Raw genomic sequence first — 13,224 nt, 5'->3', positions numbered from 1 at the left:
GTAACCTGGGTGACTGACTACACTCCAGCAAGGGCAACCAGCCTTACTGATGCTGTATGTATTTGCATTACTGAGTGCAACCTCAAACCCTTAAAGTATTCCTTATTTTTACCAGTACACCTTAATTTATCGTGAAAACATAGTCCATATTATTTTACATGTTCCTCACATTTAAATTTCTCCCAAAACAGAAAATAATAAACACAACTTCAACAAAAGGAATTCCAATTCTATTATTCATTTCTTAATTTACCATATACATCCCCTCTCAAACTCTAAACTCACCTTTAAAATTAGTTAGTTGTGAAAAAAATGTGGCACTCAAACAGCAGATTATCAGAGCCAGGATCTCTGTTCTGTTCACCTCTCTCCTCTCAGCAGAACCAGATAATGGCAAACTTTCCCTCTCTTTTTCCACACTTATACATGTTAATTTCAAATCTCAGTGCTTCCCCCTTTTTTTCAAATGTAATCACACATTTCTATTGGTTGAAAACCAACCCTTTTCCAAAAGTACCCTTCCCCCAACTTGACTTCTGCCTAGTACCCTTCCCCCAACTTGACTTCTGCCTGCTACCATAGCAACAGCTCATGGAACACTGCTGTGTGGAGTTAGGTCAGAAGTTCGCCACACAACGGACTTCCCTCTGACACAGTCCTTGGTATCCCTGATATTGGTTGGGGGACTTGTTTGCTGATGTGCATTTATTCTTAAACTCTGTGGTTTTTAAAATCGTCATTTTAATACATTTGTCTGGAGCTGTGTTCAATGCTCCTTGGCCACTTTTGTAAGGAAGGTCACAGCTCAGCTGCTGCTGACACTCCCCCTCTCACGTCACTCACTCTCGGCGATATTAGCAGCTGAGAAGCGAGCGCGCACCGGACTTCCCTCTGACACAGTCCTTGGTATCCCTGATATTGGTTGGGGGACTTGTTTGCTGATGTGCATTTATTCTTAAACTCTGTGGTTTTTAAAATCGTCATTTTAATACATTTGTCTGGAGCTGTGTTCAATGCTCCTTGGCCACTTTTGTAAGGAAGGTCACAGCTCAGCTGCTGCTGACACTCCCCCTCTCACGTCACTCACTCTCGGCGATATTAGCAGCTGAGAAGCGAGCGCGCACCGGACTTTCCTCTGACACAGTCCTTGGTATCCCTGATATTGGTTGGGGGACTTGTTTGCTGATGTGCATTTATTCTTAAACTCTGTGGTTTTTAAAATCGTCATTTTAATACATTTGTCTGGAGCTGTGTTCAATGCTCCTTGGCCACTTTTGTAAGGAAGGTCACAGCTCAGCTGCTGCTGACACTCCCCCTCTCACGTCACTCACTCTCGGCGATATTAGCAGCTGAGAAGCGAGCGCGCACCGGACTTCCCTCTGACACAGTCCTTGGTATCCCTGATATTGGTTGGGGGACTTGTTTGCTGATGTGCATTTATTCTTAAACTCTGTGGTTTTTAAAATCGTCATTTTAATACATTTGTCTGGAGCTGTGTTCAATGCTCCTTGGCCACTTTTGTAAGGAAGGTCACAGCTCAGCTGCTGCTGACACTCCCCCTCTCACGTCACTCACTCTCGGCGATATTAGCAGCTGAGAAGCGAGCGCGCACCGGACTTCCCTCTGACACAGTTCTTGGTATCCCTGATATTGGTTGGGGGACTTGTTTGCTGATGTGCATTTATTCTTAAACTCTGTGGTTTTTAAAATCGTCATTTTAATACATTTGTCTGGAGCTGTGTTCAATGCTCCTTGGCCACTTTTGTAAGGAAGGTCACAGCTCAGCTGCTGCTGACACTCCCCCTCTCACGTCACTCACTCTCGGCGATATTAGCTGCCGATGATGCGTACGCGCAGCGGACGCGGGCAGCGGGCGCGCCGCGGGCGTGCCGAAGGCTCGCCTAAGGCGAGCCCGTCTGCGCCCGTCCGCGCCAGCTCCGGGCCCAGGGCCATGCCCCCTGGCCATGTTGACCAACTGTGCCATATCACTAGGATATGTTATTCTGCCTCCCAGCTGAAGGAGTTCAGCTTAGGGGTGTCTAGTAATCATTGCACAAGTCTACCCCTGTCCTCCTCGCCTATTTCCTTATCTGCTACATGTCCGGGCTGTAAATTTGCATTTTCCTCTTCTCTCCCTTTAAATTTCCCTCCTGGCCCAGGATCTACCAGTTATATTCATATGGCTCTTATCAATGCTCGCTCTCTCCCCAGTCATTGTTGGGAAATAAGGGAACTCATTGTAGCTCAGGAGCTTGATATTCTGTTTATTACAGAATCATGGGGAGACGCCTCTTCAGGCCCGGACTTTTGTTCAGCTACCCCTGAGGGATATTGTGTGGTGAGACAGGACAGAACCACAGGGAGAGGAGGCGGCCTAGCCATAATCTATAAAGCCGACTTAAGAGTCAAGATTGATTCTATAAGTCGACAAGACTGTGAAGCGCTTCTTTTTTCGATCTCACTTAATTACAATCAGACCTTTAAAGGGATTTTGCTATACCGCCCCCCTGGCCCACATTCGCGCTTCCTCCAGGCTCTTGAAGAATTTCAAGAATTCTCCATAAGTTATCCGGAGTTTACTATTTTAGGAGACTTTAATTTCCACTTAGAGGACCTAGGGGATAAATACACCGCCCAACTAATAACCGACCTATATGTGGCCGGTCTATCGCAACTGGTAGATGTTCCTACACATCAAGCTGGACACACGCTTGATGGGCTGTTCACTAACCATCCTAAGCTCTTTTTTTCTTCAGTTATTCCTGTGGTATGGTCAGACCATTCCGCAGTAGTATTTACTATTCAAGTTAACAATCGTAACGCCTCAAATACCCTGCCCCGTACTTCTATCTGTACTAGAGCCTGGAACAGTCTGGATCTTTCAGTTTTTTCCCAGACTCTAGCGGATTCTCAGTATGAAGTTTCCTCTAATCCTAGTGAAACATCCATTAGATATCAAGCATGGATTTCTAATGCAGTGAACCGTGTGGTTCCGGTTAAATCTTTTATTCCTAATAGGGTTTCGCCCTCTGCTCCATGGTTCACGGAGGATCTCCGCTTACAGCGACAATATTGCAGGAACCTGGAAAGACGTTGGCGAAAGCATTATAACCCTGTCGATAGGCAGACTTATAAAGATACCCTTGCAGTATATAAAAAATCTATTATAAGATGCAAAAGTAGTTTCTTCTCGGCCCAAATTGAGTTAGCTCATAATTCAGCCAAAAAGTTGTATCAGGTGGTTGACACTCTGTCTAATCCACCTATAGGTCCCCCGACAGAACCCTCCCAAGTCCTGTGTAATGCGCTGGCTACTTTCTTTTTTTCCAAGGTTTCCACGATTTATTCGTCCTTCTCTCTCCCTACACGTTCTGTTGCTCCTGATCTCCCCTTTCACACACCTATGTTCACCAATTTTCTTCCGGTTTCATCTGAATATATTGGTAGGTTGGTCACTTCTATTAAGTCCGGCTCTCCTTTTGACCCTTGCCCTCCCGCGATATTGAATACTCTCACTGAGGTCATAGCACCTCCCCTAACGGACCTTTGCAACTCCATTTTCCAATCTGGCACCTATCCGAATATTTGGAAAAAGGCAGCTATAAAACCACTACTTAAAAAACCTTCTTTAGACCCCACTGATTCAGCCAGTTATAGGCCCATTGCTTGCCTACCGTTTCCGGCTAAAATATTTGAATCAGTGATGAACCTGCAATTATCCGAATTTGTTGACCATCATAATCTTCTGGATGACACGCAGTTCGGATTTAGGAAATATCATGGCACTGAAACGGCCTTGATAAAAGCTTCTGATGAGATTAGGACCATCATGGATCAGGGGGGGGCAGCAGTCCTGGTGCTCCTCGACCTGTCCGCCGCCTTCGACACGGTCGACCATTCCATCTTGGTCGACCGTGTCGCATCCATGGGGGTAACCCATCTTGCAAAGAACCTCATCGCTTCGTTTCTTGCCAACCGAACTCAAACGGTTAAGATGGGTAATTTTTACTCACCCACTTTTGTTCTTCCTTGCGGGGTTCCTCAGGGATCCTCGCTAAGTCCCACTTTATTTAATATATATGTGGCAGATTTGGCGAAGGTTATAAAAACTCATAAGCTGCGGTTAACCACTTATGCCGACGACACCCAATTGGTGCTGTCTATTCAAAAAGACGGTCCTGCAGTCGCCGCCCAATTTCAGGAAGGGATGTTGGCCATTAGCTCATGGATGGCGGATAATAGTTTAAAATTGAATTCGGACAAGACCGAGGTGCTGACCTTTGGTAGGCTCTCCCCTGAGTGGTCTGCGATTTGGTGGCCCAGTGATATGGGTCCCCCTCCCACTCCTGTAACCAAGGTCAGGAATCTCGGTATCATGTTCGATGACAAACTGTCTTTCAAGTATCATGCCAACGCTGTGGCGGCATCTTCCTTTTATATGCTTAGAAAGATTAAGAAGTTGCTGCCATACCTTCCTTCAATGGCGGGAAAAACTTTAATTACTACACTTGTCTTTTCAAAAATGGATTATAGTAATGGCCTTTTTCTTAACGCTCGGGAGCAAGTTCTAGCTAAGCTGCAATCTGTACAGAATGCGGCAGCTAGATTAATGCTTAATGTTCCATTCCGTCACCCCACATCTGCGGCTATTCATCAGTTGCACTGGCTGAGAGTAAAGAGTCGGATAAAATTTAAGGCTCTATGTATCGCTTATAAAGCCATTCATGATTCGGGACCTAAGTTCCTGAAGGATGCTTTTCGGATTTATGTTCCCAATAGAACTTTACGATCAGCCTCTACTCATCTTCTCCCAGTGCCACGCACTAGAACCTCCACATGGGGAGACAGACGTTTTTTGGTAGCTACTCCTAAGCTGTGGAACTCCCTTCCCTTTGCTATAAAAACTGCCCCTACCCTTATCATGTTTCGTAAACTCCTGAAGACTTGGTTATTTAACCAATAGCTTCTTCATATGTCTTTGTCAGGAGGATGTTCTGTATGCGCCGAGACACCTTAGGGTAGTCGTGCGCAATAAAAGTTGAGAAAACATAAACATAAACATAAACATAAACAATGTTTCAATTCCAAAGAGCAGGAGTGCTTGACTTTTCAAACCTAACAGCAAATCCATAGTACTGTTCTTTAGTAACACATTTTTCTGTACCAATACAAAACATGCTTCTATAAATTTACACATACAGCCTAGTTTTTATTCTAGAATGGTATGAAACAGCCAATCAGTTCTTTTTTTTATAAAAAAAATATGTATGCCTCTATTTCCAAACTGTCTTTCATTTCTTTTTACCATTCTACTGAATTACACCTCCTGAGTGCATCTAGTTCTCCTTTGAAGATGTTCACAGTGTGGATTGTAGGGCACAGCTATGTCTTCTGGAGTGAAAAGTATGCAGAGAAAACAGATATGGTGAGAGACCTTGCTTTGCCAAATGTAGACATTAAATGGATTGGTCAGAGAGGGTTAAAGTGGCACCAATTGACGCCATTGGTGAAATCCTTCATGCAAATCCAACACCCTGACCTCATAATAGTGCACTGTGGTGGCAATGACCTAGGCACTTTGACTGGGGTAGGTCTGGAAATGCTTATGAAGGACACCTTTGCACAACTGTTTTCACTTTTCCCTAAAACTGCCTTTGTGTTTTCTAACATATGCCAAAGGCAAAAATGGAACTGGTCCAATCATTTTTGTCCGCAGATTGACAAAGCAAGAAAGCACGTCAACAAATCTGTTTCTGCTTTCCTCCGTGACTATGGTATGGGTTCCATTTACCACAACAACTTGCGTTACGACATGCAAGACATTTATAGAGGAGATGGTGTACACTTCACTGATAAAGGGAACAGAGTCTTCCTCTTGAACCTTAGACTCTGCATCGGTACTTACTTGTAGGTACCAATAAAAAATCACTTCATAAACACAACGACTCTTTTTAGAGCCCCCTAATATCTAAACACTTAAATCTGCATTTCATTTCTTTTTTTTTTTTTTTTTTTACCGTACGCGTACGGTGAGCTTACCGTACGCGTACCCCGCGATTTTTTTTAAAATCAATAAATGTTTTCTTTGTACTTTTCTGTCCTTCTTTGACCCCCTTACAAATGTTAGGGGGTCTGTAACTCTCTTCCTTGCCCCCTTTTCAAGATATCACCCTTTTTTTCTGGAGTGAAATACACAAAATGGCGGCCGCCGCTTCCTGGTTTCGACCGATTCAAATGTTTACTAAGATCTAAGAGCCAAGCAGAATTGCGCTCGCGCACGTCACCGTACGCGTACGGTAAGCGCACCGTAAGCGCACCGTAAGCTGGCTCAGATATATATATTGATTTAAAGGCTATTTTCTCAGAATCTACTGAACAGATTTACACCAAACCTACAAAAGGCACTTCCTTGACCTGAGGACTACCTCTCTGCCAAATTTCATTAAATTCTGTTCAGCCGTTCGGGCTGTAGCTGTGTCTAAAGGTCCTATGGAAAAATGCATGGGAAAAACGCGTTTTGGGACCCCCCTTTTATCTCAGCCCCCGCTTGACGAATCCCCCCGAGACTTTCAGGGTAGGAGCCGAGCGTAGCGCCCCACCTATTTTGAAAAATTCGCGAGGATTCGTCAACCGGCGCCAAAGTTATTCAAAATAGAATGTTGCGGATTTCCTATGGAAACGTGGTCCTAACTATAACTACCTACTGGCGACCGCCAGTAGGTAATATATATAGATATATATATAGAGAGAGAGAGATATCCTTACAGAGAGAGATAAAGAGAGACAGAGAGAGAGTGAGAGAAACAGAGATCATTCAACATGTTACCCCAATGCTTTTCAACTTTAATTCCAAATCCTATTAACTTGGTTCTATTTTAATTTATAAGATTGCCAAGATGTCAGGTGACCCTAGCATTGAGACTTTTTTGGGGGGATAATGTTCATCAACAGTGCATGTTCGGCATATACATTAAGCACTGGCTTAGCCAATATGTCTGGCCTAAGCAAGCTTGCTTTCTTAGCTTTTACTATCCTATCATGCAGAATATTCCACAAACATTGGCTAAAATATAAAAAACATGTAAGAATAATGAAGTGGCCCAGCAGCTAAGGCACATCAGCCCTTGCACTGAAGCACATTCTTTTTCAGATGGCGGTGCACATGAACAGGTACAGGTAAATTGCCATTACACATAGAGCAAACAGCCAATGAAGATGTGATTCAAGCAATTTCCCGCTGCTTTATGCATGTGAATGACACGTTAACAGGCCAATGAATGAATAGTCTTTACCAAAAGACTGTGTATATCTCTATATGTATGTGCATGTTTAATAGGAACTTTTTTTTACAAAAAATTAAGATGTAAAGACAGCTAACTATAGAACAGACCTAAATAAGAGAGCAGTGAATACACAACAGCTTGTTTAACAGATGCAAGGGTCATCTTAAACACATTTCAGCAAATGTAAATACATTGTATCACCACGCATAATATAATTTGATAATAAAATTAATATGCTCATACTAGGATTCTCGTTTTGCATTTGTTTTATTACTTTTTTATACATTTTTCTTTCAGAACAGACATGCAACAATTCATCATTTATGTGTAAGAATGGTAGATGTATTCCAGAAGGAGTTCTTTGTGACACACACGATAATTGTGGAGATGGCTCTGATGAAACAGGATGCCATGTAAATGAATGTCTAAGCAAAAAAGTCAGTGGCTGTTCACAAGACTGTCATGATCTTCCTGTTGGGTATAAGGTGAGTGGTTCAAATTTCGTAATTAATTTTAATACGCAAACAACACCTGACTAGTAGTATGGGTGACAGCAACTGATTCGTAACTAATCAGAGTAAATCAGAGCTCAACTTCTTTCATATTGAGAGAGAGAGAGAGAGAGAGCTAGAGATGGGAAATTGCAGGAAATTAATAGATACCTTTGATGTACAACCAATTAGCCCTATATCTAACGGGTAAGCTCAAGATTTCAACAAATATATCTCTAGGATATCCCAGGTTAATGTATTTTTCTTTGATTCCTTTCTGTGGCTACAATATCTGCTAAATATGCCAGTAATGCTGTACGCTCTAGATCTGTAGACATCAATTCACTATATCTGGGTATCTATTAAGGAAATCTTTGATCACTCAGAATGCAAAGGTTAGGCATTTATGAATACAGTCGTCCATGAAGATACTGCTGTTATATGTATCAATAGCCAGGCAAGATCGTCACAGGTTAAATGTTATAGATTGTTTCATAAGTGAATGTTTCTTAGAGTCATGTCACTATCTTAATGGTCTGGCCAATGCCTACTTGACAAACAAGTTAATATCTCCCTTGACAAGAACTTTAAAATCATTCAGTAAACATGTATTTTGACAACACCCCTTATTGCTTCACTATGTGGATGAGGGACAGTTGTACAATATTGATATGCTTAAATGGAACTCCCAGACAGGTTTTCCTAGGTAGGAAAACATTCCCATATCATGTTATAGCAATGCTCGCTCAACAATCTCCACGTTTCTTAGGTCAGTCCTGTTGGTTGCAGAAAATTTGAACCCTAGGGCCTACAGATGTATTCACATAGCAACAGGTGACTAACTTGTTATCATCATCATTGTAACCATTGAATAATCCACAAGCTGAACCATGCTTATTCCAATTGATTATGAAAAGAGAGAAAATGTGGGTTCTCACTAAAGGACGCAACACAATGAGGTGTTCTTAGGGACATTTGAACTAAGGTAGTTGGTGTTAAATTAGTCTGCTTGGTTTTGGAGGTTTTAAAATATCTAAAAATGTATTTTACTCTTTTTTTACACACACAGCTTTAAAAGACCTTTTTTCACATTTGATCTAATGTTTGTGTCCACCATGGGATGCATGACCAACCCAGGCAGGGAAACTGCAGAATGGCTCCCATGTGCAGTTAGAAAACTTTCTGCACATCAGGGCCATTTGCTTTTTTGTTTTAGAGAAATGAACTCGCACTTTGTGAGTTTGTTTTATTTAATTAATAACGTTTGCAGGGTGGAATATTTAAACATCACACTTACTCACTAAACCTGTAGTGCTGTGAAGGGAGCCACCGAAGTGATAGCTCTTTCTACTTCCCTGAGATCTCTCGCTTGCAGGAGGATCTGTAAACTGAGTGGACAGTCTTCTGCCGGTTATCTGACAGAAATTGTGCACACCAATATTAAAAGTTCTTAATATTGTGTTATCCATCTATCTAACAATATAAGTATTTATGTGTGTGTGTGTGTGTGTGTGTGTGTGTGTGTATATATATCACTTAGTATGTAAAATATTTGTTTTATTTGACGTATTTAATAATTTATTGGCAAGTGTTTTATTAATAATGTTTTTAAAATGCATACTTTATGTTGTAAGTATTATCTTGAATTCAATATCTATGTATTTATTATATTTTTTATTATTTTGTATGTGTTTGTAGGTAGGAAAGCACATTATATTTTAATGAGTTGAAAGATTTTGTGAATGTTATGTTATGTATTTTAAGTTTTGGTTTTCTCAAAATACAATTTATAATATATACCCATATTCTTATCACTGGACTATAAATGGGAGCACCATCGAGAAAAATATGAACTATATTATAAGGGATTGCGTAATGAAGAAAATGTGGGAAATTGTGTGCTATACCTGCTTCCAGAAGGAAGCGACCTTTGGACAGTGGAAGGGCATATAAAGAGAATCTCCAGATGGGGCATTACAGGTCGAGAAATTATTATTAGCCAGCTGTTTCAATTTGTATGGAGCAGAAGGAGTTAAAAACAACCTGTTGTAAATGAAAAACATGGTCTGAGTGGTACTGGCAGAGCAAGAGGTATGATGTATTTTGTGCCATATTTGATTCTACAAATTAATGGAGAACAAGGACTCTAAAACCTTTTCCAAGGACTCTTCAATTTTTGTTTAAACCCCATCTGCATCTGAAATGTATAGCTGTTGATATATGAAAGAAGCCTTAGCTTCCATGGACAAATCATAGGAAGTAATAAAATTGTTAAGAGATTGAGAAGGGAGAGAGGGGGGTTCTATGACATTTGGAGCCACATGTATCAAAATTCCATTTTACATTCCTTAAAATATGAATTTTAGGTAATTTCGATTTAAGGAATGCAAAATGGTATGTAAGAGGATAGCGATTACCTAATAGCAATTCCTAAAGATCCACAATCGCAATTAGGTAATCGATATTAGGTAATACTACTCCAGTCATTCCTTTGGGCTTAATGGCCTATCGGTGCGAATGGTATTCATTAGCTAATTTGCGATTTCCTAATAGGTAACTGCAAATTAGTTAATGCAAAACCAAGGGTACAAATGGGACCATTGAGCTGAGAGAGTAGAAATCTTTTGTTTTAGAGACTCTGTGTTAGTGTTTCTGGTATGTTTGATGGAAGGAGAGTAAAGAATTCCCGGGCATTTGATTTTAAAGAAAGGCCACAAAAAGCTGATATCCTTAAACATGTTATAGAACAAGAAGAAAACAGCTAAAAAAACTCAGGGACGGTGATATGAGAAGAGAGGTGTAAAGTAAGATCTTGTCTGCGTAGGCAGTGAATTTATTTATTTTGTTGGCAACATGCATAACCAGTAAAATACTGAGATCTTTGTGTAGTTTCCAAGTAGGGCTCCAAGGCGAGGATGAAATGTAAAGGAGATAGGGGGAACCCCTGTCTAGTTCCTCTGACAAGAGGAAAATATTGTGACTGAAGACCATTAGTAAATTCTGAAGTGGCAGGGGAGATGTAAAGGATTTTGACATACTGAAGAAATCTGGGACCAAAACCATGCCATTTGATGGCTCTAAACATAAAATCTCAATTTACAAGACCGAAAACCTTATCTGCATTTAAGGTGACTGCTGCTAGGGGAGTTTTGCTTCAAGAAGCACCATGAATAATATTTAAGAATGTGTGAGAATTGTCTGAAATATTACACCCTTTGAAAAAATTGTTCAATACTGACAAGAGAATCTTTGAGAAAATTGCACAATCCCTAATAATAAGGAAAATTGGTTTATAGATTTTACACTCAGCTAAGATCTTATCATTTTGGGAATCAGGCAGGACATGGCTTCCTAGAAAAAAACGACCATGGTATTGGAAGACAGAAGATGCTCAATGAGTATTAAAAGTTTAGAAACCAAAGGTTTAGAGAATTTACAGTAGAATTCAACAGTGAAGACATCTGGGCCTGGAACCTTATCCTTTGGAAGTTTAGAGATGGCAGTGCGTATCTCAGGGCAGGAAATGTCTGCGTCCAGCGGGGAAAAATCAGTCTGAGGGTGTGATGGTTTTGGAATAGTACTGACAAAAAGATTCAAGAGAAGCTTGAGTGGAGGGAGTATCTTCAGTATATAGGCTCAAGTAAAAATCAGCAAAACGAGTCATAATCTCCTGATCCTTGAATAATTGTTTGCCAGAGGCATCAAGGATAACTTCTGTTTTAGATTTTTTTTTTTTTTTACTTTCAGATAGCTGGCTTAAATTTTGCCAGTCTTGCATGAACCAACATAGTATTTAATTTTGATTTTTAAAAGAACATTATATTCATTATTAATGGAGACTCTGTTGAAACGAAGATTGGCCTAGATGAGTTGATCGAAAACTTGTTTGTTGGATGAAGGTTAGTACACATGTTCTAGTTTATTATTGTGGTGTAGGTGATTAGAAGAATATTTGGCGGTGACCTTCTCTTTTTGGGACACATAATTGATAATGTAACATTGTGCTGATCTTTTGAAGGAATCCCAAACATGTTGGAACTTGACTACTGTGATAGTATTAATGTGAAAAAATTCAGTGATGAATTGCTCGAAACCCGTGACAAACTTCTGATCCTGTAGCAAATAGTTATTAATATGCCATCTACGAGTAGGAGAAGGAGTGGGTTCAAGGTCAACTATTACTTGGGTATGAACTGAGACCAGGATAAGGCCTAAGTCAGCATGAAGCAGGTGCTGTGTGAAGTCTTTATCTAGGAAAATATGGTCTATCCTAAAGGAGGAACGATGGGTTGGGGAAAAAATAAATATTCTAAGAGATTGGATTGTATAAGTGCCATGCATTCACTAGACCTCTATCTGAAACCGTTCTGCGAAAGGCCTTTGGCATGGTATTAGGGACGTATTTGAAAGCTGATTTACTATCTAAAAAAGGATCAAACAACTGGTTGCAATCAGCAGCCAAATTAAGATTGGCATTTTTGACTGACGATAATTTAATTGTAAGTGAGTAGCAAAAATGCGTATCAACACCATTAATCATTGTGTCTAACTGGAGCCACCCACATCATTCTCCTGCTTTAGAATATTAACAGATAAAGTTTTGTGAAATAATGTGATAACACCATTTTTATGATGGACAGCAGGAGAACAGTAGACAGAACCAATCCAACTTTATTTAGCATATGAATGTATTTTTCTCAGACATGGGTTTCTTGTAAAAATGCTACTTGACAAAAAAAGGTGTGTAAGGACTCTTTCAGGAATATTTAAAAGCTCCTATTGCCACATGAACATCACTTTGTGCGACATTCCTGTGGTGATAGGGGCTTCACCTTATTTACAAAATGGCGTTAAGCCACTTAATGTGGTTTTAGGCCGCCTTGCAAATAAGGAACCCTTTCATGCTACACTTAGCATGAAAGGGGTGGGCAATCAGTGTTGCAATGGGCATTTCACTGCAACACCCATTGATTTTAAAGCTGCCCACTATTTACAAGGTTGGCATAAATAGGAGGCAATCTATTTTGAGTGTCCTAATTAGTTGCCTCAAATATATGAATTATACAAATCAATTACAGTGATCAAATACTGAATATTTCATGAAGAACAAAAATGAGTATATACTTTATTTGTTAGGTTTTTTTTTATAAATATAGAACTTACAGGGTACTTAGCAAAATTCATAAAAACACAAGTGACCTAGATTATTGATATTATACAGAGTTATCTCCTGGTCACTTATATAAGTAACCCATTTATTTTGACCATTCACAGATAGATATTATAATTCCACTTTGAATAATTACTTACTATATGATAATTTTCTGTTGAAAATGGGTTAGATATGTCGACGTTTTGGTCTTTTTGTGTAATTCATCCAGTAGACCATCTTCAGGCCAAAGAAATTCATGTGTGGACCGAAGACCCTTCAAATGAGATCAAGATGCGGA

General features: G+C 40.1%; 1 protein-coding gene across 1 annotated transcript in view; it reads left to right on the top strand.

Annotated features, from left to right (window-relative positions):
• The window catches only part of LRP1B (LDL receptor related protein 1B), a 3,634,433-nt gene that overhangs the window by 3,002,657 nt on the left and 618,552 nt on the right, over positions 1-13,224 (top strand). The window contains exon 55 of the mRNA XM_085647014.1: positions 7,581-7,768. Coding sequence (XP_085503140.1) covers positions 7,581-7,768 — 188 coding nt within the window. The remainder of the gene's footprint in view (positions 1-7,580; positions 7,769-13,224) is intronic.

This window comes from Triturus cristatus, chromosome 3_2, assembly GCF_964204655.1.
Source record: "Triturus cristatus chromosome 3_2, aTriCri1.1, whole genome shotgun sequence".
Lineage (NCBI taxonomy): Eukaryota > Metazoa > Chordata > Amphibia > Caudata > Salamandridae > Triturus > Triturus cristatus.
Note: the sequence above shows the minus strand (reverse complement) of the source record. Positions and strands in the feature narration are given on the sequence as shown.